At 41.4% G+C, this 27,935-nt stretch overlaps 3 protein-coding genes across 6 annotated transcripts; 1 reads left to right on the top strand and 2 right to left on the bottom strand.

The window, feature by feature from the left end:
• The first annotated feature begins 2,027 nt into the window (after positions 1-2,027).
• LOC121626601 (low affinity immunoglobulin gamma Fc region receptor II-a-like) lies at positions 2,028-6,414 on the top strand. 4 transcript variants are annotated; one of them, XR_006007963.1, is made up of 7 exons: positions 2,028-2,127; positions 2,719-2,970; positions 3,517-3,765; positions 3,917-4,027; positions 4,717-4,788; positions 6,068-6,172; positions 6,296-6,414. XR_006007963.1 is itself a non-coding variant. In XM_041965198.1 (6 exons), exons 1-6 carry the CDS (start codon positions 2,097-2,099, stop codon positions 6,097-6,099), a joined length of 747 nt encoding a protein of 248 aa, XP_041821132.1. In that variant the 5' UTR covers positions 2,028-2,096; the 3' UTR covers positions 6,100-6,409. The 4 variants fall into 4 exon arrangements, 2 of the variants coding, with proteins under 2 accessions (XP_041821132.1, XP_041821131.1); XR_006007962.1 differs by having other exon boundaries at positions 4,717-6,172; positions 6,296-6,335; XM_041965198.1 differs by having other exon boundaries at positions 6,068-6,409.
• Positions 6,415-18,747: 12,333 nt separating this feature from the next.
• LOC121626975 (ladderlectin-like) lies at positions 18,748-20,881 on the bottom strand. Its single transcript, XM_041965733.1, has 6 exons — positions 20,814-20,881; positions 20,595-20,667; positions 20,345-20,454; positions 19,522-19,656; positions 19,323-19,431; positions 18,748-18,815 (listed from the first exon to the last, which is right to left on the bottom strand). The coding sequence occupies exons 2-6, from the start codon at positions 20,650-20,652 to the stop codon at positions 18,748-18,750; spliced, it is 480 nt and encodes a 159-aa protein (XP_041821667.1). The 5' UTR covers positions 20,653-20,667; positions 20,814-20,881.
• Positions 20,882-23,026: 2,145 nt separating this feature from the next.
• On the bottom strand, positions 23,027-27,830 carry LOC121626497 (ladderlectin-like). Its single transcript, XM_041965044.1, has 7 exons — positions 27,672-27,830; positions 27,453-27,525; positions 27,205-27,314; positions 26,411-26,545; positions 26,227-26,335; positions 25,612-25,675; positions 23,027-23,637 (listed from the first exon to the last, which is right to left on the bottom strand). The coding sequence occupies exons 2-7, from the start codon at positions 27,508-27,510 to the stop codon at positions 23,622-23,624; spliced, it is 492 nt and encodes a 163-aa protein (XP_041820978.1). The 5' UTR covers positions 27,511-27,525; positions 27,672-27,830; the 3' UTR covers positions 23,027-23,621.
• Positions 27,831-27,935: the final 105 nt, after the last annotated feature.

Here is a 27,935-nt window from a genome sequence, read left to right as displayed (position 1 = left end):
AAAACCATTCATTTTGCATTTACAGACATCAAGCTTGATTTATACTGAACTAAATATATGTTCAAAGGACCCAAAACAAAGTTTGTGATTTTCTTCAAATTATTTTTTTTCTTCATGTCCTGCAGGTAATATTTTTGGTTTGAGTCAAATGTGACTTGCGCATGCACATTGAAAACTGCACCACTGCGCAACTCCAAACTGCACGACCCGAGCACATCGCGCCATTTTACATTTATGACATCTTCTAAAAAGAAACGTAAGTCAAGCAGTTGCTGATAATTAAAGTTTTAGTGTTTTGTGTTGTTAAAATAGCAAAGAACAGCCGAATTCAAGCTGACTAGCAAGCTATCATTGGTGGTGGCTAGCGAGCAAGCTTAAATGGGACGATAGCCGGCATGAATTTAGCTCGGGGTGGGCAAACTTTTTCGCTTGTGGGCCACAAAGGGTTCTAAAATTTGACAGGGGGGCCGGACCAGGAGCAGATGGAGTGGTAATCCACCTCATAAGAGAAAATAAAATATCAAGGGATATGTAGAAAACATGTGCTTTAATTTCAATTGAAAATGAACAAAAGCATTACAACAAAATATCTGTCCCACAGAACTGAGCTATTTATTGAAATGACTCTTAAAACACTGAAAATGTAATGAATAAAATATTGTTTTTATTAGTTATTATTTTAAATCACTGAAAGTTCTGTTATCCTTCAGGATATAATCATCATCACTCTCCTCCTGACTGTCTTTATTTTAAGAAAAACGGTAGGAGATGCAGGTCTACTTGTCCTGCTCCTTCTATTCAATCATCCCTAATGCCAAAACTCAACAATCTCCCTCTTTAGCCAGCGCATCAAAGTCTGGAGTTAGTTTTGTTGTTGTATCATAGTCTTTAAACACCGCCACAGTCTCTTGGCATATCGGGCATACAGCAGTTGATCGGTGTTCAGTAAAAAACATTTAGTTGTCCACTCCTTATTAAAAACTGGACATTCTCTGTACACTTTTCTTTTCTTAGCTCCGCTCATCTTCAGAGAAGGGCTGAGGGTCAAAGAGTAAAGCGCAAACGTGGAGTAATACGCCGCACCTCAACAAAGCTCAATGTATCTAGAGTGCGCTATCTATTGGGAAAAAGCCAGAATTGCAGGGAAAATAAAACATTAACAAGGTTTATTAATACAATTTCTTCGAGTTTGGCGGGCCGGATTAAAAAGCTTAACAGGCCGCATATGGCCCCCGGGCCGTAGTTTGCCCATGCCTGTACTAATGTATACAATATATATAATATATTCTTAATTACAGGTGATTACAGAAACAGAAGCATATTATATTCCATTTCAGCCAATAGATCCTCCTAAATCTTTTTATACATTATAGCACAAAACTATTACAAAAAAAAAGAGAGAGATAACTATTGTGTGAACTTCAGTGCTACCAGAGCATTTGTACACGGCCAAAAAAAGTTTAGATGGCCCTTGCACATATCATGGTCCTGCAAAATCTGATTATATTTCAACAACTGGACTGCAACAACAAGCTTAAAATGTTCAGAAGTCAGTGGTTGTGAGCCAAAATCTCTAGAAATTCTGTGCAATGCGTCTTCGTATCAGGGGCGTGTCCAGGAGGCTGGCCTGAGGTGGCACAGGCCACACCTGATTGGCCATCCTTCTATCCTAAACTATCATCTGCCTGGTCCGAAATGAGACCTTTGTTTGAACTGATGAGCAAACCAGACCTTTTTTTAAGTTTAAGTTTTAATTTTTTAAAACTCCATGAACATTTTTGCAAGCCAACACAAAAACAGGTGAATTGAACGATTTAACGGTCCAGGGTGGTGGTAATTCACCGTAGCACATTTTCTGTATGAAACAATATTCAGAAGCAAATGAAAAATTCTTAAACGCTTCCTATTTTCATGATAACACACTTTAGGCCACCAGGTTGAAGAAAGTAAAATGTTTGACTTTTGTGGTTTTAAAACGCTGACACACATCCTGCCTAGATGTGGTCTGCATGACAGCACAGCACAAAGTCAGCTCAGGGGTGTGATCCAGCCCCTCAGGTTGGTTCACTCCGTCCGTCGACCGATAGCCAAGCAGCATGGAGATCGCAGCGCTGTGCGCCATCGTCGGTGAGTGCCATACGTGTGTTCATGTGAAGGCGACACTCTGATATTAACAATATGTGTGTCTTATGTGCGTTAGCATGTTTAATGTTAGCATCGATTTTCCCCTTGAAGACTTCTACTACTGTATGTGATGACGTTTTTGTTTCAAGTGGAAAAAAAATCCCATCAACTATGTTGAAATGGTAGTTAAGTCTTGAAATGACAAACTGGGACAAATACTAGTTAATAACAGTTGTTTTACCATGAAGAGAAGCCCTGTCACAAAAAGACAAACTTTTGCAAAACTTAACCCGGCTAACAAAAAAAGATCGGCTCCAGTTCACAACCAAATATTCCCTGCATGTTGTTTGCATCTGCAAGAAGGAGATGCAGCCTTATCTGTAAAACTGGTCATGCTTTTCACACCGGCAGCAGCTAGCTTGATTAGATTGATTACTTCCGTAGCGAAACAAGGAAATGACAAAATGCAACAAAGGCGACGCGCTGCACGTTGGTTTCCTTGATTGTTCGCCTCTGCACACGCTCGCTTGCTCGCTTTGTGAACACATTTACGATGAGAATCTCAGCTTGTCATCTTCTTTCTGTTTCTTGCAGCCTCTGTGAGGGTCATTCCCAGCAGCACCCAGTTCTTTCAGTATGAGTCTCTCACACTGAGCTGTGGGGACTCCTCTGAATGGAAAGTTAAGAGGAGCACATCCACACAAAGCAACAAAGAGTGTTCCGTGTGGGGGACAAGAAACGAGTCCCTGTGTTTCATTTATGACCTTTACCCAGAAGATACAGGAGTGTACTGGTGTGAGTCTGGAGCTGGAGAGTGCATCAACGCCATCAACATCACTGTGACCAGTGGGTTTAACCATCTGCCGCCATTACATGTGAAAGAGCGCCCCAGTAGGAGGAAAAACACGAGTAACAGTAATGCTAGCAGCTCTGTGAGGCCGTGCATGTGCTGCTTTGAGCTAAATGCTAAAGTCTGCATGCAAACAAATATAATGCTAGCATGCAAATGTTTGGTAGGAAGAATGTTTGCAATGTTCTTCATCTTAGAAGTTAGCAAGCTAACATTTGTAATTAGCAATAAGCAAAAGGCACAGTTGAAACCGATGGAGTGTCAATGACGCTTGGCTATTGGTCGACCAACAGACCGACTGCCATCTCTGCAGTCATGATGCTAGCAAAAACAAAGGAGTTTGGGTAACTGTAGTTAATCCATACAAAAGTATAAAAAGGACAATTTGCTGTTTTATATGAGATCATGTGCCGGACTAGTTCTTGGATTAAGCTAGGTCCCGGCTCCATCATGTGATCTAGGCAGGCCTTTTTGCAGGAGTGCAGCTTTAAGGCTTCTTCTGCTTTGAACTAGTTTCTGATACTTCTGCTGGTCTCGCTCAGCCGGCTCGGTGATCCTGGAGAGTCCTGTACTTCCTGTGCCGGAGGGAGAAGCCGTGACTCTGCGCTGCAGAAGCAAGGCGGCCTTAACCTCCAATCTCACGTCTGAATTTTATAAAGATGGCCTCCCCATCGGCAGCAGCTCCACAGGAAACATGACCATCCTCAGTGTTTCCAAGTCTGATGAAGGTCTCTACAAGTGTAACATCTCTGGAGCTGGGCAATCAAAAAACAGCTGGCTGGCTGTGAGAGGTGAGATGAGCTTCAGCCATGTTGCTATTGTCATCTTTAAATATAAGGGTGCTTTTTGCCTAGCTTAGCACAAAGCCTGGCAACCATATAGACAATGGTGTTGGTTTGCATTGAGGTCAAACTGTGGTTTTTCTCATCTGCTGTCTTGAAGCTGGGCATCCTGAGTCTTTTCACTCATCTCTTGCACACATTCGACTTCCTGTGGTGGGTGTCTGCGTCTTGCTGGCCTTGGTTTCTCTGTGCCTCTGGAGGATCTACAAAGGTCAGCCTGTTTTCATGTAAACAACATGGCATTTTCAGCATTACCTGCACCAAGGCAATAAAATCACACAAAACACCTATTTAAAGAAAATTATAGTTTCTTTTAAACTGTAACACACAAGATAATAGAAATATTTTAAAGGATAAGTCGACCGATATTCAGTTTCTTTTTCAAATCCTTAAAAATATCAAAACCAACAATGAATTTTTTAGGTGTTCATGTATATAAAGCCTGATCAGCGCATTGTTGGATAAATTATTCCACTTTGGAAAATTGGAGTGAAGTCAATGAGCGCTGGACCATTTAATTTAGCCAAAAATGTCAGAAGAATAAAAAAAATCAAAGAATGGAACACTACCATTGAAAAATTGCTGTCTTTACGTGGCTAAATATATCACTGCTTATATATCACCTCACTGCTTAAATGTCAAAAGAAGTGAAAGAGTAGTGAGTCACAAATATGGAGTTAAAGGTCTTTTTCAGACTGGAACATGATTCGTTTTTGAACCTCTTAGGTTTTGATTTCACAAATTTCTGGGGAACTTACTCATAGATGATCAAACAGAAAAATAAAATCTGATAGTTTGCGTCACTTTCCTTCAGTGTTTCGTTGCAGTTTGCCTAAAAGCCTTTTTGCTCGCATGTATAAACCCAGCTGGTGTTTAACAGTGAGGCTTCTTGTTCTGCAGGTAAAAGCAGCTCGGATTTGTCTTACACTGATGTCATCATCACACAGGAAGTGCCGCCGAAGAGGGACAGAGGTAACACGCACAGAAACACGAACATCGATAAAGACCGCTGCCGAAAAATAATTAGCAATATATATATATAATATAATATATAACGAATGTAAGAAAAGTATGTATCCAGACAGAAATGGACTAATATTTTGAACTACAGATGAAATAGCTGCAGATACGTCTAAAGTTTCCGAAACTACACCAACGCTTCTTCTCATAAACATGTGAAGTTAACCTTCACGGTGTGTGTGATCAGCCAACACCAAACATTGAGTAATCAGTCATTCTTCTTCGACCATATAGGTCATCCGAGTCAATTATTATGACACAGTTTTGAAATAGTACAGTGGACATGTTCACTGACTTGGACACGGGAGGTCGGGGGTTCAAACCAGTCAGGGATCATCCAACCAAGCAATCCCAAAGAGAGGGGATACATGCAGGGAATGTTGGAGCATTGGATACCTTGAAACCCACAATCAAGGCTAACAAAGACACAACTATTAGCCCAGTGTTCCAACATCTGTAATAGTAATCTACTATCACAACTAAAGATTAATGAGATACAACAACAATGCTAGGAGCCAGATGACAGGTTGGTGGGGGGATGTCATCATCATCACCTCCACAGCAGTTAGTATCTGTTGGGTACCAAGCCCCTACAGATACCAACTGCCTCAACACAAGAGCTTACTGGAACACTTACAATACTGTAGCTTGTTGTTGACAACTTGCATGTGTGTCTTCCTCAGAAATGGATGACGTAGCTTGACGTTTGACGTTTGATTGTTGAGTTAAAAACTCAACAATCAAACCAGGAGCCACCTGAGAGGAAACAACACAGCCAGTGTTTACATCGATTTTCTACGTCATTTTCTGTATTAAAATGTCTCATTGTCAAATAAACAGCTTTCTTGTTTGCTTGGCTGCTTAGATCCCTTTAGCTAATGTAACAGTCGCTACTCTTCATCAGTATTTTGAACAATGCTTCAATAACAGGAACTACATCAATACACACATCCTGTAACCTTCACATCAAGCAACACCAGCTCAAAGTCTGGCTAACACTTAGCTCTATAACAATTTCATCCTCTGTAATTGAGAAAAGAAATCTCTCATCTACAAAATAACCACTAAATACTAAATTATCAAACACTCACCTGAGCATTTTCTGAACCTCAACATTATTTGTCTCACCTGTGCACACTTTGTGGCGGTTGGTGTTTCCGGTGCTTTTATTTTTACGTTCCACTTCCTGTGTTGCTGTGTGTGTGCGCTAACTTTACTCTTATTTTTTGAGGCTCCCTTCCCCCCTGCTGCGTCGAGGAGTGATTGGTCACACCTGGATTCACTTCCGACTCAAGATTCCTATTTATACTCTGCGGAGACCCTCCTCGACGCCAGAGTATACTACTTCGTTCCGTAGTGCCAGTGGCTTCATGTCTCTCCAGTGGTAAAACTTGTTGAGATTTCGCTTGTGAACTTTCCGTGTGGAATAACCCTGTCTCTCTTTTGTTTTTTCTTCCAGTGCCTCCCGCGCCCACACAGCCCAGCACTCTCTGAAGCCCTTTTTGAGTTTGTTTGGATCACGTGTCTCATTGCCTGACCCTTTGATTTCCCCGTTTGTTAAAATAAACTTTGTTCAAACCTTCTCCGTTTCCGCTCCTGGGTCTCTCTCAGATTAAACGTCACACACTTTGTTTCATTCTTTTCTAACTCGCACTGCCGAACAAAAACCAACGGGGAAAAACATGCACACAGACAAACATTTACATAAATAACCTCAGACACATTTAAACTGAGCTGAAGACGGAGCGTAAATAACATGTAGATGTGAAACACCATACAGGGAGTTTTTCTGCTCGTGTGGGTGAATAGTTTCAAAGTCAACAGATTTCTAAGTCCTGTTGTTACACACACAGTACCTGTTTTTGTAGTCTCTGCTATTAATAGCCTCTTTGAACAGACACTTCTTCATACCTTTGCTATTGTTAGCATTTTCCCACATCAGGTCAAACAAAGCCAAGACGCCAAGCTCTCAGGACCTTACATCACTCACAGACAATCTGCTGCAACTTCCCAAGAGACGGAAAGCCTCAGACTTTCGTAAGAGAAGCTGTTCTCTGCTGGGATTGTACAAAATAGACTTGTTATAATGCAGAGAACGTGGTTATAAACTCTCCAGAACACAGTTGTCTCACATTTGAGAGCACATCTTTCAGCTGGATGACTGGATAAAGAAATGTTTAAATTTTAATGGATTTATTTGTTACATTTTTTGCACAAATGGTTCAGTGGAGATTCCTGCCAAATACATTTTAGTTCCAAATTCTATTTAATCACATGTTTATTGTATTTTTTTAATATTTTGATTTATCCCTGCATCATCTACCTGGTCAACACACAATCACTGTGTCAGCTGCATTTACATCGCTGCATCTCAACGAGCAGTTAGTTCAGTTAGGATAACAGTTACAGTATTGAAATGCTAATTTACAGCAGGTAGATTTAAAGGACCAATGTGTTGGATTTATGGCGAGGTTGCATCGTGGTATATGGTAGTTATCATTTCTACAATTGGTTTTTCAACTAGCCGTTTCCCCTGTGCCCAGTCTTTATGCTAAGCTAAGCTTCATACTTGGCGTACAGACACGGAAGTGGCATCAAACTTCTCATAACTGTCAGCAGAAAAGCAAATCGACACATTTCTTTCCTTGATGAAATCAATGCTTGAGTGACAACGACTGCAGAAATTCAAAACTCTGATTCATCTTCCAGTTCCAGACAGACGAGTGTCGGCAGGGAAATCCCAGCAAATATACAAGTTCTCACCTGTAGTTTCTTGTGACATTCCGGCATCAACTTAAAGGAAATAGTGGCATCCCATTATTTTTCATTTCCTTCGGGTATGTTGGACTTTTTGAAAGGAAAGTTCGTTCAGTTTCCTCCAACACACTCTGTGCACGTGTCACTTTAAAATGCGGTCTGTCTACATGTGTCAGCCATGTGATTACCTCGCCTCCAAGTGTATGCTGGGATCGCCTCCAGCTCTCTCCTGACGCTCAACAAGATTCCAAGCTGGTAGAAAATAGAGAGCGACGTTTTCTGGATCAAAACATTTTATCTTTTTAATTTAAAGGTATAATCGGTGATCAAAATATAAACCAAATAGTGGCCCCACTGCATACAGAACAGGAACCTGATATCACACTAAAATTGACAGACAGCAGCAGACTCTGGTTAGAGGAACTGTACAACCCCAAATTCCTAATGATTCCTTCAGGTGTAACAACAAATTATTGGATATTTCACCACTGCAAACCTGTCATCATCAAACTGGAGACTGTTACACCACCTAGTGGACATTTTAATCTACTCCACTTTGATTTCATATGAAAGCATCTATTCAACTCTGGTCAGTATACATAGACATACAGTATATATGTCTGTGAGCAAAACATTTTTCATCATAATTTAGAAAAAATAATACATTAATACAACAAACAGTTTCACCTTCAACCATCTGATGATGTTTGTGACTGACAAACCTTATATAGGTTTATATGACTGACATATTGCATTTTAAATGAGTTATTCACGCTGGTTTTCATTTTCTAGTCTTCATTGAATTAACTGAATGTTTTGAGCAATCCAGTGGTGGAAGTGTTCAGATCCTTTACTTAAGTGAAAGTACAAAATTGTCCATTAGAAATAAAGGTCTTGCATTAACATCATAATTAAAATATTATTGGCTAAATGTGCTATTGTACAATACAAATGTAATATAATGTACTGTAAGTATTAAAAGTAAAAAAAAAAGGTTCATAAGTTGAATCTTATGATGAATTGTGATGAATTGATTAATGGGACCAAAAGAAAGAAAAAATGTTGATTTGTTGTATTAAATTTGGATTCATTTTTCAGACTTTTCTCATGTGAAATAGTGGAGAGTTTGACATCTTTGGGTTTCAGAAAGATTTAGATAATTTAAGGGGTCAAAAGCCGGGAAGAAGATTAGTCTTAAATAATGTGTTGCTTTTTATATATATTTTTTTTTTCATCAAATTTTAATTTAAAATGTGAATATGTAAACTAACTATGAATTTATGTCGTGTGTATATATGTATAACTTATGTCAGATAAATGTAGTGGAGTAAACCATGATCATAATCTGCACAGCAAATAAATAAATATTGTAGGAAGTTCAGTTACTGTTAAAAAAAAGGCTGAAATGAAATGAAATGAATCCTTCACAGGTACATTGACAAATGAAAAATCTTGATTTTTTATTCAATAAAATGTGTTTGAACAGTAGCAGGCAAAACATAGTATTGCTTTAACAGTTTATTATGAGTGATTAAAGAAATTATCATATCAAAAGACCAAAAGAGGCCAATTAACAAAGGCAGGAAGTGCATAGAAGTGCACTGTTACAGTAGGTAAGAGTGACAGCTGATTTTCACTCTTTCACAGAGTCAATTCAAAATACTGTACATAAGGCAGAGAAATGATTAACATTTGGAAACATAAACAAGATAAATTGCTATGAAGTTATAGCTCAGTGTAAAGCCATGAAAAAAGATTTAAAACAGTGTGATGTGACAGTTTTTGGGCACAAAGTCACACTTTCACTCTGCGCACAACATTTTATATTGGCAGTGAGGTCTATTTTGAAGTGCAACGGAATCTGAGCTGTGTGTTTTCTTGATGCATACATTAATTTAACAAAAATAGATGTTTGCAATTGAGAGAGTTAGTGCCATTTTTGCTTGATTGAGGTGCAATGCCAAGTGTAAGTAAGTTCAGCACAAAACAGCTGCTAGTTGTTATTCTGGTATTGGTTTAACGATTGGTAGTAGGCAAGGACATTCTGGTAATGGTGAAAAATGAACATTTGTGCAAGAGGAGGACACAGGATGGAGGAATTTGAATGAGGAAAAGGGGAGTATGTCATCGCCAGAGGGTTTAAGGTTAGAGAAGCAGCAGAAGGTGTGGAGATGATGTGATGAGCTATTGGAGTTGGAGGACGAGTGGAGGCTGACTGAGAAACCCTGAATGTTGGAAGAGTGGCGTTTATGGTTGGAAAGGCAGATGTACCAGTTTGATTAGGAAAGAAGCTGACAGGAGAAGTGGTATTTGAAAGAGCTGCAGCAGTGCTTGAAGGAACAGGCAGACTCCTCTGAGATGTTGAAGAAGTTAATGCCTCAGTCGTCGTTTTTTCAAGGTATGGCGTCGTTGTTGCTAATGTAGGTGGAGGATCAGTTGAACTTGAAGTGACAGTGGTGTTGCTGAAAGAGGTGGTGGCAGCTTGAGGGACAGCAGAAACTGTAGCTGCAGCTGGAGGAGGCTTGGTGGAAGCACCAGCTGTTTGAGTCAAAGCTGTGGTTGATGTACCAGCCACAGCGGAGTTTGCATGGACGGATGTTTTTTGAGGCATTGTAGTTGTAAGCTTGGCCAGGGTCACTGGAATGGCAGATGATTGTTGGGTAGTAGTTGCTGGATGAGTAGTAATGGCTTTTTCTGGAATGGTAGTAGCCTTGTGAACACTTGTGGGTGCAACAGGAATACTGTCTGGAGGACCTGTGGGGGTGACAGCAGCAGCAGAAGCAGTAATTGCTGGAATAATAGAAATAGCTTTGGGTGAAAGACTAGATGTGGTAGTAAAAAGGGCAGATGTGGTACTGGGAGGGGTAAATGTTGTAGAAAGTGAGCCAGATGTGGAACCAGGAAGGCCACATGTGGTGCTCAGAGAAGGAGGTGTGGAAGAAAGTGGGACAGATGAGGAACTGGGAGTGGCAGATGTGTCAGTAAGAGGAGAAGTTGTGGTAGAATGAACTGCAAATGTGGTAGAAAGTGGGCTAGATGTAGTACTGGGAGGGGCAGATGTGGTAGAAAGTGGGACAGATGTGGACTCAGGAGGGCCAGATGTGGTACTAACAGAAGTAGATGTGGTAGAAAGTGGGCCATATGTGGTACTAAAAAGAGGGGCAGACGTGGTAGTGAAAAGGCCAGATGTGGTACTGGGGGGATAAATGAAGTAGTGTGTGGGCCAGATGTGGAAGGGACAGATGTGGTGGTCATAAGGCTAGATGTGGTACCAAGAGTGCCAGATGTAGTTGTAAAACTGCCAGATGTGGTACTGGAAGGGCCGGAGGTAGAAAGGCTAGATGTAGTTGTAAAAAGGGTGGATGTGGTACTGGGAGGGGTAGATGTGGTAGAAAGTGGACTAAATGTAGTACTCGGAGGGGTAAATGTGGTAGAAAGTGAGCCAGATGTGGAACCAGGAAGGCCAGATGTGGTGCTCAGGGAAGAAGGTGTGGTAGAAAGTGGGACAGATGAGGAACTGGGAGTGATAGGTGTGTCAGTAAGAGGGGAAGTTGTGGTAGAATGAACTGCAAATGTGGTAGAAAGTGGGCTAGATGTAGTACTGGGAGGGGCAGATGTGGTAGAAAGTGGGACAGATGTGGAACCAGGAGGGCCAGATGTGGTACTAACAGAAGTAGATGTGGTAGAAAGGGGGCCATATGTGGTACTGAAAAGAGGGGCAGACGTGGTAGTGAAAAGGCCAGATGTGGTACTGGGGGGGCTAGATGAAGTAGTGTGTGGGCCAGACGTGGAAGGGACAGATGTGGTGGTCATAAGGCTAGATGTGGTACTACGAGTGCCAGATGTAGTTGTAAAACTGCCAGATGTGGTACTAGAAGGGCCGGAGGTAGAAAGGCTAGATGTGGTCGTAAAAAGGGCAGATGTGGTACTGGGAGGGGTAAATGTGGTAGAAAGTGAGCCAGATGTGGAACCAGGAAGGCCAGATGTGGTGCTCAGGGAAGAAGGTGTGGTAGAAAGTGGGACAGATGAGGAACTGGGAGTGGTATGTGTGTCAGTAAGAGGGGAAGCTGTGGTAGAATGAACTGAAAATGTGGTAGAAAGTGGGCTAGATGTAGTACTGGGAGGGGCAGATGTGGTAGAAAGTGGGACAGATGTGGAACCAGGAGGGCCAGATGTGGTACTAACAGAAGTAGATGTGGTAGAAAGTGGGCCATATGTGGTACTAAAAAGAGGGGCAGACGTGGTCGTAAAAAGGCCAGATGTGGTACTGGGGGGGCTAGATGAAGTAGTGTGTGGGCCAGACGTGGAAGGGACAGATGTGGTGGTCATAAGGCTAGATGTGGTACCAAGAGTGCCAGATGTAGTTGTAAAACTGCCAGATGTGGTACTGGAAGGGCCGGAGGTAGAAAGGCTAGATGTAGTTGTAAAAAGGGTGGATGTGGTACTGGGAGGGGTAGATGTGGTAGAAAGTGGACTAAATGTAGTACTCGGAGGGGTAAATGTGGTAGAAAGTGAGCCAGATGTGGAACCAGGAAGGCCAGATGTGGTGCTCAGGGAAGAAGGTGTGGTAGAAAGTGGGACAGATGAGGAACTGGGAGTGATTGGTGTGTCAGTAAGAGGGGAAGTTGTGGTAGAATGAACTGCAAATGTGGTAGAAAGTGGGCTAGATGTAGTACTGGCAGGGGCAGATGTGGTAGAAAGTGGGACAGATGTGGAACCAGGAGGGCCAGATGTGGTACTAACAGAAGTAGATGTGGTAGAAAGTGGGCCATATGTGGTCCTAAAAAGAGGGGCAGACGTGGTCGTAAAAAGGCCAGATGTGGTACTGGGGGGGCTAGATGAAGTAGTGTGTGGGCCAGACGTGGAAGGGACAGATGTGGTGGTCATAAGGCTAGATGTGGTACCAACGGTGCCAGATGTAGTTGTAAAACTGCCAGATCTGGTACTGGAAGGGCCGGAGGTAGACAGGCTAGATGTAGTTGTTAAAAGGGTGGATGTGGTACTGGGAGGGGTAGATGTGGTAGAAAGTGGACTAAATGTAGTACTCGGAGGGGTAAATGTGGTAGAAAGTGAGCCAGATGTGGAACCAGGAAGGCCAGACGTGGTGCTCAGGGAAGAAGGTGTGGTAGAAAGTGGGACAGATGAGGAACTGGGAGTGATAGGTGTGTCAGTAAGAGGGGAAGTTGTGGTAGAATGAACTGCAAATGTGGTAGAAAGTGGGCTAGATGTAGTACTGGGAGGGGCAGATGTGGTAGAAAGTGGGACAGATGTGGAACCAGGAGGGCCAGATGTGGTACTAACAGAAGTAGATGTGGTAGAAAGTGGGCCATATGTGGTACTGAAAAAAGGGGCAGACGTGGTCGTGAAAAGGCCAGATGTGGTACTGGGGGGGCTAGATGAAGTAGTGTGTGGGCCAGACGTGGAAGGGACAGATGTGGTGGTCATAAGGCTAGATGTGGTACCAAGAGTGCCAGATGTAGTTGTAAAACTGCCAGATGTGGTACTGGAAGGGCCGGAGGTAGAAAGGCTAGATGTGGTCGTAAAAAGGGCAGATGTGGTACTGGGAGGGGTAAATGTTGTAGAAAGTGAGCCAGATGTGGAACCAGGAAGGCCAGATGTGGTGCTCAGGGAAGAAGGTGTGGTAGAAAGTGGGACAGATGAGGTACTGGGAGTGATAGGTGTGTCAGTAAGAGGGGAAGCTGTGGTAGAATGAACTGCAAATGTGGTAGAAAGTGGGCTAGATGTAGTACTGGGAGGGGCAGATGTGGTAGAAAGTGGGACAGATGTGGAACCAGGAGGGCCAGATGTGGTACTAACAGAAGTAGATGTGGTAGAAAGTGGGCCAGATGTGGTACTAAAAAGAGGGGCAGACGTGGTCATAAAAAGGCCAGATGTGGTACTGGGGGGGCTAGATGAAGTAGTGTGTGGGCCAGACGTGGAAGGGACAGATGTGGTGGTCATAAGGCTAGATGTGGTACCAAGAGTGCCAGATGTAGTTGTAAAACTGCCAGATGTGGTACTGGAAGGGCCGGAGGTAGAAAGGCTAGATGTAGTTGTAAAAAGGGTGGATGTGGTACTGGGAGGGGTAGATGTGGTAGAAAGTGGACTAATTGTAGTTCTGGGAGGGGTAAATGTGGTAGAAAGTGAGCCAGATGTGGAACCAGGAAGGCCAGATGTGGTGCTCAGAGAAGAAGGTGTGGTAGAAAGTGGGACACTGGCAGTGGCAGATGTGTCAGTAAGAGGGGAAGTTGTGGTAGAATGAAGTGCAGATGTGGTAGAAAGTGGGCTAGATGTAGTACTGGGAGGGGCAGATGTGTCAGTTAGAGGGAAAGTTGTGGTAGAATGAAGTGCAGATGTGGTAGAAAGTGGGCTAGATGTAGTACTGGGAGGGGCAGATGTGTCAGTAAGAGGGGAAGTTGTGGTAGAATGAAGTGCAGATGTGGTAGAAAGTGGGCCAGATGTAACAGTCCGAGTAGCATAGATGGTAGTAAAAAGGCCAGATGTGGTGGTGGGTGGGGCAGAGGTGGTCCTGAAGAGTGCAGATGTTGAAATCGGAGGGGCAGAGGTGGTTGTGGGAGGGCCTGAAGTAGTTGAAAACGCTGGTGGGCATTCACAATTCATATTTGCATTAAGTTCTGGGTAAAACTGAGTGACAGTGCTGTGGAGAGGACACTGTGTTCCAGGAAACACTTCAAATTCTGAGTTCTGTGTTGTCATTTCATTTTGGAGCTCCGCCAAGGTCTTCGTCTGCAGATGCGTATGACCATCTTCAACATTTTTGCCCCAGTGTGCACTTGCAAGCCACCTCATCTCACTGTGACTGTAGCAGCAGAATGCTGTCCAGAGCATGACAGGAATATTAATCCTGTTTCTGAGGAAGTTGCTGCTGCTGGGCTGGGCTCCAGTCACCACATAGCCTTCGGTCTTGCCATTGTTGTTGATGTAGTATTTATCCATCACACATTTGATGCAGGTCTCCATTCTCTTCCAGCTTCCTGTATTGAACGCATGTACTTGTGGAACAATGTTAGTCAGGGTAAAGGTAGATTTCTTGTCATTTGCGGTAAATCCGTAAGAGTTTGGGCATAGATGTCCTCTGTCATACTCCTTGTTGTATTTGTAATCATCATCCCCTGCCTGGTACCTGTAGGACTTCTTTATGTTGTCCGTCTTCATGTTCTTGTTGTCACATATGTTCTCAAGCTGTAACAATTGGAAAGCTACGTTAGTGATGCAGGAAGGGTAGTAGTGAAGTAGAATAAATGTACAGTAATGACTTGGTTCCTCAAAGTTATATGATAATTTATAATTTATAATACTGTTTGCAGTAAGCTTTGCTTATTTTGGTAGGCTCTGCTTATTTCCATTTTACAGAGCAATCATGTTGAAACCCTCAGTCAAATAAAACATTATATTAGCAGCATTTAGCCGAACCAAGTCACTGCAGGCGTAAAGTTTGTTGTCATCCAACAATGGGTCAAGACCCTCCAGGCCACGATGTTATCCGATGTAAGCGCTCAATAAATGTTAAATACGATCACTGACAAGGTCACAACAATAATTCTGACAATTGTTGATTGCAGGAGTAGAAGCAGTATTAGCACCTAGGGGTCAGTCGAGTTAGCTCAGCCCTATAGCAGGTGCTGTGGGCAGTTGTTTGATTCGTTTTGGATAGTTTGGTTACTTGTATCTTGCAGTATCATCACACATTATGTGAAATCACACCTGTGGTTCTATCTTCCAGGGCGGTCTGCGTTTGTTGCCCAAGCCTTCTCCTTTGTACTTGCAAGCAGAAAACACTGCGATCTTGTTCTCTGTGTCGTAGAGCGTCACAAAACTTCTCATGTCACTTAAAGTCTGGCAGATGGGTTTGTATCTGTTCTGGTTCAGGATGTTCCCTCGCTCCAAGATTCCGAGGACGTGTGGTGGGGTTTCCTGAAGAAGAAACTTGGCACATTCAGACATCGATCCCACCACTTCAGCTGCTGCGGGAACGATGGGTAGGAGGAGGAGAGCAGTGAGGGGCAGGAGGCGCCACATCTTCAGGAACGCCATCGGCAAACACTGCACCGTTCGGTCAGAGGGCAGAATGGTCAAACATTGCAGTCAGTTTGATCCACAGTGAAAACTTCACTGTTGCATGTGAAGACTGCAAGGATATGATGTAAAAAATGCTGCGAGGATATGATGCTCTTATGATAGATAAAACATGACGACGTGCCCTGTACGGTCACCCAGCGTGCATAACGAAACGCAGGTATTTTAAAGTACAGAAAGTTGCATAAATTATTCAAAGCCAGGTACGTGCTACAAATGCATTTTTTGCACATCTGTTAATATATATTAAAATTTTCATTTCCTTTTTTAAAATGTCTTCATAGACCTGCTTTCTCTCACAATGTCGACCAGTTTACGTCTATTTCTTCTAAAGTAAATTATCTAACATTGCTCACTGCAATGCTGTGCTCTACATTCACATTTCACTTTTTTTCTCCCGTCTGAAAACATTTTCATTTGGCACTCAGGACATTTCAGAATACGTTCATTCATGGAGTTTAGAGAAGCAATGAGCAAAGCAGCAGCCGGGACATTAGCTGTAAACTGCAGTTTATTTGTGTCTTGAGATTTGATGCTGTATATGAAAAGTGTCATGAGATAACTTTTGTTGTGATTTGGTGCTGTCTAAATAAAAGTGAATTGAAAAATTGAATACAAATTGAAAATACAGAGATTAAATAAACTGAAGCGTACATAAAAAAAATTGCTTACCGCCCCTCAGGTTTCAAATCAGGTAATTTGGCGTCCTTTCACACAGCAGTTGACAGAAGACAAATATCGACTGAGCCTGAGGAGGAAGTCTGATTTTGATTCCCTGAAATGAAAGTGGGTGAGTTTGCTCTCACTTAACCTTCTTGTATGCAGAGTCTGCTGTCCAGAATGCAAAAACCAAACGAGACAAAACAGGAAACCATCTAAACTAAAGGCACGTTAAAGCTGAGCTGAACGAACTGTCAAAAGGTGAGTTTTGATGAAAGACTATGGCAGAGAGAAGGAGCAGGTGTCAGTGCAGAGGTCTGCAGGGTCTGATGGAGCGATGATGGAGTTCTGCTTGAGAACGCTGGTTTAGGCCTATGATTTGATGTTGGTGTGCCACAAACGTAAACAGCCGGCACACGGCGTGGAACTGAGGCCGGGTTTGAAGAGAAGAAAGTCGTGCAGCAGCAGTTGCTGAAAGGTTTCATTTTTGTTGTTGCTCTCACTGTGTTTTATGTTGCACACAGAAAAGAGCTTTTTGAATATCTTCTGCAGAAGTTCAGTCATGGTTGAAGAACAGTGGTGTGCACAGACTTGTTGAAGGGCAGGGGCAAAAAGGAAAAAAAGGGCACATATAGCGTGTCCTCGCCACTGAAGAGGGCACTTTAGCACGCGTTTTGGCTCCCAGGGGGCACTTTAGCACATGTTTTGGCTCTCAAAAGGGCACTTTAACACACGTTTTGGCTCCCAGGGGACACTTTAGCACGCGTTTTGGCTCCCAGGGGACACTTTAGCGCGCGTTTTGGCTCCCAGGGAGCACTTTAGCACGCGTTTTGGCTCCCAAGAGGGCACTTTAGCACGCGTTTTGGAGTCCAAGAGGGCACTTTAGCGCGCGTTTTTCAAAAACTGGGCCACGAGGGGGGCAGTCCCCCCCCTGCACACCACGTGACACACAGACTCTCAGATGTCCCAGTACAGAAAACAGTGAACCTCCCCATGTCCATTATGTTTTTACAGGCTTTTTGCATGTTTCAACACATGCAATGATAATGTTAGTCTAGGCATACATGGATTAATCATGAGTTTAAAGTGTAAGATTTTTCATGCTGGAAAAAACCTGTAAAATGCTGGTATCATCCTTTGAATGTCATTCTGTTCTTCAGTGACAGTTAAATTTGTCTCTGTCTTGTGCATTTCTGAAAAGCAGCTTTCTCAGAATCCTCTTATTCCTCTTTCACACAATGACCAGCTTTTTAAAAGAAGTTCATTCTGTGGAGACACGAAACTGTTCCAACGGGGAAAACTAGCCTTTAACTCGACGCTTCAGCCCAAAACAAACTGTAGTTATTCTGATGCTGTAGAATAACTCATTCCTTCCTGCTGTTGGACTTCAGCACTACTTCCAGTAGACCACATTCACCACAACTGGAAATACGCTCAAATAAACTCAGTCATTACCTTGTTTCAATTATATTGTTGCATCGAAAGAGTTATGAGCTGCACTATGTTACCTTTAATGTTCAATTCCAGTGACTTCTTAGGAGAATATTAACTGTTGCTTATCATGATTATTAATATCAGCCACTTGTTGAGCTCATTGCTTTCAGCTTATGGAAATAAGTGAAGGAGACTCCCGTGAAATCAGCTGGACAGTAAGAGAACAACGTTCAGACAGACAGACTTTCTCACTTTATTTAAAAAAAAAAAATCAACCTGCAATGGTAAAGGTGAGGGGGCAAAGACGTGGTCTCCAGCAAAGCTGTCTCCAGTGGAAAATACGCCCTTGCTTTAAGCTAAATTATGATTCATGATAACCTTCTTCTCAGAAAAGCCATTTAAAGTTTAAGATTATGCTGAGGCTGCACGGAGTCATAGGAGGTCAAATATGTTAGATGTGATATCTGGACATCATTTTTTTTTTTTAGCTTAAGCAGGGTTATACTTTCTTCAGTGTAGCTTCAGCCTTCAGCTCTTGCATACATCTTGCCATTTATAACATATAAATACCCATTGGTTTATATGTTTGACTTAAACTTAAAGGTACAATCTGCAGTTCAAGTGTGATCATTTGAGAAACTCATGCTTTATTTCAAGCCCTCTGTTGTTCTGGACTACTTAATCTTGAAGTTACATTGTACAAGTTTCTTAGGAACAATAAAGCTGCAAATTCTTCTTTTATCTCTTTTTTTAACTTCCCTGTGAGATAAAGACTTTCCTCCATCTCACTGTGTTGTGCTGTGTATTCATGTAGGATTCATCACACTCACAGACTGGTGGTTTTTTTTCAATGCTCAAAGTTTTAATTGTGTATAAGGCAAGAAAAAACAGGAAACTCTCGAGAGTGAAAGGGATAAAAGACAAAAATCCTGAAGTCATGTACTGCATGTTTCTCTGTCGTCCTCACAGATTTTTGGCGCAGACAAATGGCCTTCTGTTAGAGCAAGAATTATCGTCAAATTTCTTCACATCTGTAAAAAGACAGAGAATTATTCACGTGTAAATTGGCTCATTTCTCAAACAACCAACAAACCATCAAAATAGATTTAATGAGTTAGGGCAGATATGAATTTAAACCGATTTAAATCATTCACATTAAGTGACTGAGAGAATTTATCTTACGCTGAATATGAAGACGTCCCCACTGCTGCTGCAGCAGGAAAATTCAAAAATGATCTTTTGACAACCTGAACTTCACGTTTGCATCAAACACTTTACACAAACCTGAAGACACAACTTGAAATTTGATGTAAAAGAGGAAGCGGTTCAGTGTGCTGGTTCGTCTTGAAGCCAATAGAAACACTTATTGCTGGTGTTAAGTTTTGAGAAACTTATTGTTCTTGTTTAGTGCACCTCATCTGTGAGAAACGTCATCATCACTTGTATCGATGTCTGCTGCAGGGATTCTTAAATCAAACCCTGCTCAGGCCTCAGTAACAAAAGAAAGAAAATGTTTCTGAAGGAACATATAACTTCACCTCCTGAGTTCATCTGCAGACAGCTTGTCACTGCAGAATAATTCGGCTCTCCGACATGCCAGTAGTAGAAGTTAAAAGGTGAACCATCACTCCAGAACCAGGTACGATCCTAGAAGATTAGAATACAATATAAAACAAACGATGGTTTGAACAAACTTTTGTGTCCTATATTGTAGATTTTGTGTCATCAGTCACATACCCGTGCTATATCGTAGCCTCCAAGCCAAGTGAGTGGATGGGAATGTGTGTGACGCAGGCTCATTGCCTGAATCACATGCTGCTCCTCAAAGCTGTGCACTGATGCAAGGTGTCCACCCTGATTCCGACAGGTTCTCTACAGAGAGGAGGCCAAAGAGGGTGAAGTCATGTGATACATTACACATGAAGTAATGCAAAGACAGCCAATAAGGAGAATGTGCCAATTAAAGTGTGTGAGCCAGCAGCAGCAGAATGGATATAGTACAGGAGTATTCTGCATCAGTGGTGGAGGAAGTATTCAGATACTTTACTCAAGTAGAAGTACTAATATCACACTGTGAAATACTCTGCCATTATCTTCTCTATTAGTCCATTGGTTATTTTCTGTTGCCTTCCCGAAGTGACAACTTCACAATGCTTGTTTTGTCCAATTAAAAAAAATCCAAACCTCAAAACTATTAATTTAAATATTAAAATGAACTGTTGAAGTAAAACACATTAAAAGAATCAAAAGAAAAAGCAGCAACAACTGACAACTGTGAAGCTGGGACCATGAAATGTTTTTACATGGAAAATGACTAAAGTGATTATCAGAGCAGTTATTCATTTTTTGTCAGTTGACTAATTGATTAATAGACTAATTGTTTCAATTGGTCAAGTAACTAAAGCTGTCAGATAAATGTAGTGGAGTATAAAGTAGAATATTTCCCTCTGAAATGTAGTAGAGGAGAACTGTAAAGTCTGACTTAAAACACCTCCAAATTGTACTTGAGTAAATGTACTTAGTTCCACTCCACTGTTCTGCACTGACTCATCCTGATTACCTCAGCATGAGGCCAAGACATGTGCGAAGGAATGTAGTTGAAGCAACGATCCTTGAAAGCGGTCCAACCAACTGGACAAGTTGTTGAGCGCTTGATGATGTGACTGTCCACTGAAAACAAGAAGAACTGAGCATGGGAGCGCTTCGCTGAGCAGATCATAAGAATGAATAAGTTCAGGCTCTGCTTTTGGAACACTGTACATACACAATAAAAGCATGAAAACCGTCTCTTTTTGTCTCTAAATACTCACCAGCAGTGCCGGTCAGAGCCATCATGGCACAGACAAGTAGAGACACAGTCAGCATCATCTTCACGATGATCGTCTTCAATAAAGAAAGACACGGTGGTAATACTTGTGAAATGAACCCATGTGAGGACAGGAACTAGTGGCTTTCAGTCCTTCAGAGGAAGCAGAGACGATGATGAGAGCGAACAGAGCTGAAGAAAAAAAGGTTGAATTGGAACAAACCTTCAGCAGGATTAGATTTTCTTCTTCTTCTTCGTCTTCAGTGGTCAGTGTTCTTCAGTAGCTTCAGCCTTCCTGTGTTGAGGTGCTCAACAAGAGAAACACCAGCTCTTTTATACAGTGAACCATCTATGTTTCTGTTTTAAACAAATATCTACACCCCGGTGCATGATGGGTTATAAAACCAATGACCGTCACATTCAGTGTATCAAATTGCACCAATTCAACTCTTTTGTTTGCTTTAAAGTCTACTCAAGGATTAAGACATGAGACAGGGAAATTATTAGACTAAACGGTGAAGCGTGACAGCATGCACACCTGCACACCTGAACAGGATCAGCTGTTCACACAACAGATGGATGGAGAAGCTGAAACAAGGATATAAATGATCCTATCAAATAACAGAGTGCAACATGTGATGATTTGTGCTGTTTTCAGTCGAGGAGATGTCAAGAAGGATTAACAAGTTATCACATTCTGTTTTATTTTTGTTTTTGAAGTTTATCAGCCAGGTCCTGCTGAGCAGTGGTGTGATGATGATGTAGGAAGAACTCCGCTGATACAAGCTTGAGTTGAAGAGACCTTCATTAAGTAGTATCAGATCAGACGCCGGCCATCCGAGAGAGCTTCAGGGTCAGATCAGAAGACTCTGCCCTTAACATCCAGACAACACAATATATAGCATGACTGTTTCTCTAACTCCACCCATACCTTTCCCATTTTACAGACCAGATCGTGCTCTGGGCATTGTCACACTGAGGAATGTTCTCCTTTGTGACAATCTATGTCTACATCTATAGTAAATAGTCCTAATAGCCCCCTCTATAAACTTAACCACCTCTGGTTTATCTTTTCCTGATTTGCTGATTCGTGGTACTTTTTTGTGTTTAATGTTGGTGGACTAACCTTCTCACCACAGGGCCCAAGTGGAGCTGCTGCCAGCTGCAAATGTTTGTAGTTGTTTTAATGTGAATCAGGGCGTTGCTGAAAAATGCCTTTCACGCTCATTTATGCCTACCATGGGTAAATATAAGTTGAAAAATAATTCCTGTGGTTGTTTTCTTTATGATTCACATTCACAGGTTCTTGTCTGGAAATTCTACTGAACTGGGGCACCGATCCAAAACAATCAAGTAAAAGAGACATGTCAAACAAAATGTTGAAAAAACAAGTTGATTATTGATTCGTACTGTCATACACACAGCGTAGAGGCAGAAACACCTTTACTGGTTGATTTTTTTTGTCTGTCTAATCTGCTCCTGGCCCCAGTCATAAAACTCTCACCTGTTACCAATCAACTTGTTGACCTGTGGAATGATCCAAACAGGTGTTTTTGGAGCGTTCCACATGTTTCCCAGTCTTTTGTTGCTCCTGTCCAGTGGCGTGCACGGGGGGGGGGGGGGTGGGGGGGGGGGGGGGGCAGGGGGGGCTACTGCCCCCACTCGTGGCCGTTTTTGAAAAACGCGCGCTAAAGTGCCCTCTTGGACTCCAAAACGTGTGCTAAAGTGCCCCCTGGGAGCCAAAACGCACGCTAAAGTGCCCTCTTGGACGCCAAAACGCGCTCTGAAGTGCCCCCTGGGAGCCAAAACGCGTGCTAAAGTGCCCTCTTGGATGCCAAAACACGTGCTAAAGTGCCCCCTGGGAGCCAAAACGCGTGTTAAAGTGCCCTCTTCAGTGGCAAGGACACGCTATATGTGCCCTTTTTTTCTTTTCCGCCCCTGCCCTTCAAAAAGTCTGTGCACGCCACTGCTCCTGTCCCAACGTGTTTGAAACGTGTTGCTGCATCAGATTCAGAATAAGCAGATATTTACAAAAACCAATGAAGCTGATGAGGTCACACATTAAATATATTGACTTTGTGCTGTTTTCAGCTGAGTTTATGTCAGAAAGGATTAAGTTATCACATTCTGTTCCATCTATGTTTTACACAGCAGCCCAGCATTTTTGGAATAATGAACATATTGTAGGTACTTTATTTTGTGTAACATGAAATACGTTATTTAATCAATGTTAAAGTGAACTTCAACAACAGAAATTAAGCTTTTTAAAATAAATATTTTTTAAATTAGAGGGTTAGGGTTAGGCAAATTCTTCTTTTATCTCTTTTTTAACTTCCCTGTGAGATAAAGACTTTCCTCCATCTCACTGTGTTGTGCTGTGTTGTGCTGTGTATTCAAGATTCAAGATTCAAGATTTCTTTATTGTCATTGAGCATGACATGTCAATAAAATTTGCATTGCAACCCCCATGTTAGATACAAGATAATTAGAAAGATTATAAAATAAAATTAAGATACTAGAATAAAATAAACCAACATGCAGTAAAAATATTCATAAATGCAATAAAAATACACTAAACAATAAACGATAAACAACAAGATATACCAGTGAAACAGGCTTGTACAAAATTCAGAATTCAATTCAATTCAGGAAGTGAATTTGAATTGAATTTGAATTGGCTCCATCCCCAGAGGATTTGGAATTGAATGTGAATTGGAATTACAGGAAGTGGAATTTTAAATTCATTGCAATTCTGAGAAATTCATTCTAACCACATATCAATGAGAATGTGATAGCATGTGGTGTCCTCTCAACACCAGCTATAGCCCTTAAATAGGGTAGTCCACAACAGTCTACCCAAAACAAATCCTAGGAAGTTTTAATTGTGTATAAGGCAAGAAAAAACAGGACACTCTCAAGAGTGAATGGCATAAAAGACAACAATCCTGAAGTCGTGTACTGCATGTTTCTCTGTCATCCTCACAGATTTTTGGCGCAGACAAACGGCCTTCTCTTAGAGGAAGAATCATCGTCAAATTTCTTCTGATCTGTAAAAAGACAGAGAGAATTACTCATGTGTAAATTGGCTCATTTCTCAAACAACCAACAAACCATCAAAATAGATTTAATGAGGCCAAGCAGATATTAATTTAAACCGATTTAAATCATTCACATTAAGTGACTGAGAGAATTTATCTTACGCTGAATATGAAGACGTCCCCACTGCTGCTGCAGCAGGAAAATTCAAAAATGATATTTTAACAACCTGAACTTCATGTCTGCATCAAACACTTTACACAAACCTGAAGACACAACTTCTCTAGTCAAGCCAAGATGTCATTTGATGTAAAAGAGGAAGCGGTTCAGTGTGCTGGTTCATCCTGAAGCCAATACAAACAATCATAACTGATGTTGTGTGTTGTCCAACAGAGCGAATGGTTTTGAGAAAAAATCAAACCCTGCTCAGACCTCTGTAACAAAAGAAAGAAAATGTTTCTGAAGCAACGTATTATGGAGCCCCTAAAGTGTCATGAAGAAAAAAAAAACTATATTGTGCGCACGAGATACTAAAACGTGCGCACGAAATACTAAATCGTGCGCACGAGATACTAAAACGTGCGCATGTTTTAGCTAAATCGTGCGCACGAGATCCTAAAACGTGCGCTCGATTTAATGCTCTCGTTCATTTATACAGACAGGTAGCAACAACAATAGACAGCGGGCTCCTACTGAATCTGATTTTAATATTCACCGTATTTTCCGCACTATAAGGCACCTAAAAGCCTTTAATTCTCTCAAAAACCCACATTGCGCCTTATAATCCGATGCGCCTTTTATATGGATCAATAATTGGTTAATTATGGCTATGGTAGTCAGGGGGCGTGGCTGAAGTAACAGCTGTATTCCACTCTCTGCGTGCCGTCATTCTTTTACTGGCGCGTGCAGTCAGCTGTCAACCTGAATAATAAAATGACTATTTCACTGAACAATGAAAAAATATGGATGGTGAAATTCGGAGCATTTTTTTAGAAACTTTATGGTCTTCAGATGGTCAGGGATCGAAAACCGTAAGAGATATTGAAAAGTGAGCCGGGATTCATTTTGAGCCGACAAAATTATCTATGTTTTAAAGTTTGAATGAAGTCTCTAGGAGAAAAGTATGGCGAGGCAGCGGAAACTTGAAAAAGGCTGAAATTTGAGGAAATTTCCCATTCATTTCTTATGGGAAATTCTTTGCAGGGTTTTTTCAAATAACTTTGCGAATCATTAACGAATCCTGTCATAAATATATAGCACACCATTCCCGATCGAGCCACACGTTTTGATATATAGTTTGCGAGGGTTTTCTCAAAGCTGCCGGAAATTCTGGCGGAATATGAAAAATAAGAAGAAACAAGGGGGCGGGGGGATGGGGTTTTCATCCACTCTGCATATTCTTTCCATATTTATGTCTTTGCACTATTTGTGTCATTTACAACTCAGAATATGTGACTTGCACAAAGATTTTAGTTTATTGGCATTGTTGGTCATTGGTGTTTTTTACTTTTTGACACACTAGTGAACATGACAGTCCTGACCATTCTTTACTTTTGTACCATTTGTTCCTGATTTGCTGTCCTTGTTCTTAGCTGTATGTCTATTCCTGTGTTAGTACACTGAGATCACTGAAAAAAATCGCACATTCACAGTGAACTGAAATTAAGCTTATTCATATAAATATTTTTTAAATTAGAAACTTAATCTTGAAGTTACATTGTACAAGTTTCTTAGGAACAATAAAGCTGCAAATTCTTCTTTTATCTCTTTTTTAACTTCCCTGTGAGATAAAGACTTTCCTCTATCTCACTGTGTTGTGCTGTGTATTCATGTAGGATTCATCACACTCACAGACTGGTGGTTTTTTTCAATGCTAGAAAGTTTTAAGTGTGTATAGGGCAAGAAAAAACAGGAAACTCTGGAGAGTGAAAGGCATAAAAGACAATCCTGAAGTCGTGTACTGCATGTTTCTCTGTCGTCCTCACATATTTTTGGCGCAGACAAATGGCCTTCTGTTAGAGCAAGAATCATCGTCAAATTTCTTCACATCTGTAAAAAGACAGAGAATTATTCACGTGTAAATTGGCTCATTTCTCAAACAACCAACAAACCATCAAAATAGATTTAATGAGGCCAAGCAGATATGAATATAAACCGATTTAAATCATTCACATTAAGTGACTGAGAGAATTTATCTTACGCTGAATATGAAGACGTCCCCACTGCTGCTGCAGCAGGAAAATTCAAAAATGATATTTTAACAACCTGAACTTCATGTCTGCATCAAACACTTTACACAAACCTCAAGACACAACTTCTCTAGTCAAACCAAGATGTCATTTGATGTAAAAGAGGAAGTGGTTCAGTGTGCTGGTTCATCTTGAAACCAATAGAAACACTTATTGCTGGTGTTAAGTTGTCTGTTGGCCAATACAGCGAATGGTTTTGAGAACTTATTGTTCTTGTTTAGTGCACCTCATCTGTGAGAAACATCATCATCACTTGTATCGATGTCTGCTGCAGGGATTCTTAAATCAAACCCTGCTCAGACCTCAGTTACAGAAGAAAGAAAATGTTTCTCAAGCAACATATAACTTTACCTCCGAAGTTCATCAACAGACAGCTTGTCCCTGCAGAATAATTCGGCTCTCCGACATGCCAGTAGTAGAAGTTAAAAGGTGAACCATCAGTCCAGAACCAGGTACGATTCTAGAAGATTAGAATACATTAACAAACAAACTTTTTGTGTCCTATATTGTACATTTTGTGTCATCAGTCACATACCCGTGCTATATCGTAGCCTCCAAGCCAAGTGAGTGGATGGGAATGTGTGTGACGCAGGCTCATTGCCTGAATCACATGCTGCTCCTCAAAGCTGTGCACTGATGCAAGGTGTCCACCCTGATTCCGACAGGTTCTCTACAGAGAGGAGGCCAAAGAGGGTGAAGTCATGTGATACATTACACATCACGTAATACAAAGACAGCCAATAAGGAGAATGTGCCAATTAAAGTGTGTGAGCCAGCAGCAGAAGAATGGATATAGTACAGGAATATTCTGCATCAGTGGTGGAGGAAGTATTCAGATACTTTACTCAAGTAGAAGTACTAATATCACACTGTAAAATACTCTGCCATTATCTTCTCTATTAGTCCATTGGTTATTTTCTGTTGCTGTCCCGAAGTGACACCTTCACAATGCTTGTTTTGTCCAATTAAAAATATCCAAACCTCAAAACTATTAATTTAAATATTAAAATGAACTGTAAAAGTAAAACATTTAAAAGAATTAAAATAAAATGCAGCAACAACTGACAATGAAATGTTTTTACATGGAAAATGACTGAAGTGATTATCAGAGCAGTTATTCATTTTTTTGTCAGTTGACTAATTGATTAATAGACTAATTGTTTCAATTGGTCAAGTAACTAAAGCTGTCAGATAAATGTAGTGGAGTATAAAGTACAATATTTCCCTCTGAAATGTAGTAGAGGAGAACTGTAAAAACACCTCCAATTTGTATTTGAGTAAATGTACTTAGTTCCACTCCACTGTTCTGCACTGACTCATCCTGATTACCTCAGCATGAGGCCAAGACATGGGCGTTGGAATGTAGTTGAAACAACGATCCTTGAAAGCGGTCCAACCAACTGGACAAGGTGTTGAGCGCTTGATGATGTGACTGTCCACTGAAAACAGAAAGAACTGAGCATGGGAGCGCTTCGCTGAGCAGATCAAGAATGAATAAGTTCAGGCTCTGCTTTTGGAACACTGTACATACACAATAAAAGCATGAAAACCGTCTCTTTTTGTCTCTCAATACTCACCAGCAGCGCCGGTCAGAGCCATCATGGCACAGACAAGTAGAGACACAGTCAGCATCATCTTCACGATGATCGTCTTCAACAAAGAGAGACACGGTGGTAATACTTGTGAAATGAACCCATGTGAGGACAGGAACTAGTGGCTTTCAGTCCTTCAGAGGAAGCAGAGACGATGATGAGAGAGAACAGAGCTGAAGAAAAAAAGGTTGAATTGGAACAAACCTTCTGCAGGATTAGATTTTCTTCTTCTTCTTCTTCTTCTTCTTCAGTGGTCAGTGTTCTTCAGTAGCTTCAGCCTTCCTGTGTTGAGGTGCTCAACAAGAGAAACACCAGCTCTTTTATCCAGTGAACCATCTATGTTTCTGTTTTAAACAAATATGTACACCCCAGTGCATGATGGGTTATAAAACCAAACCTCTTTTGTTTGCTTTAAAGCAGGCATCTCAAACCGGTTCCATAAAGGGCCGCGTGGCTGCAGGTTTTCAT

Source organism: Chelmon rostratus, chromosome 23 (assembly GCF_017976325.1).
Source record: "Chelmon rostratus isolate fCheRos1 chromosome 23, fCheRos1.pri, whole genome shotgun sequence".
NCBI classification, from domain to species: Eukaryota; Metazoa; Chordata; class Actinopteri; order Chaetodontiformes; family Chaetodontidae; genus Chelmon; species Chelmon rostratus.
Note: the sequence above shows the minus strand (reverse complement) of the source record. Positions and strands in the feature narration are given on the sequence as shown.

Coding starts and splice junctions, on each gene's coding strand:
- LOC121626601 (XM_041965197.1), top strand. CDS start 2,097: ATGGAGATCGCAGCGCTGTGCGCCATCGTCG. Junction 2,128..2,718: donor AGCGCTGTGCGCCATCGTCG/GTGAGTGCCATA, acceptor TGTTTCTTGCAG/CCTCTGTGAGGGTCATTCCC. Junction 3,766..3,916: donor CAGCTGGCTGGCTGTGAGAG/GTGAGATGAGCT, acceptor GCTGTCTTGAAG/CTGGGCATCCTGAGTCTTTT.
- LOC121626975 (XM_041965733.1), bottom strand. CDS start 20,652: ATGATGCTGACTGTGTCTCTACTTGTCTGTGCCATGATGGCTCTGACC. Junction 20,455..20,594: donor GGCTCTGACCGGCACTGCTG/GTGAGTATTTAG, acceptor TCTTGTTTTCAG/TGGACAGTCACATCATCAAG. Junction 18,816..19,322: donor TCTGCAGATGAACTCAGGAG/GTGAAGTTATAT, acceptor GTCTTTTTACAG/ATGTGAAGAAATTTGACGAT.
- LOC121626497 (XM_041965044.1), bottom strand. CDS start 27,510: ATGATGCTGACTGTGTCTCTACTTGTCTGTGCCATGATGGCTCTGACC. Junction 27,315..27,452: donor GGCTCTGACCGGCGCTGCTG/GTGAGTATTGAG, acceptor TTCTGTTTTCAG/TGGACAGTCACATCATCAAG. Junction 25,676..26,226: donor TCTGTTGATGAACTTCGGAG/GTAAAGTTATAT, acceptor GTCTTTTTACAG/ATGTGAAGAAATTTGACGAT.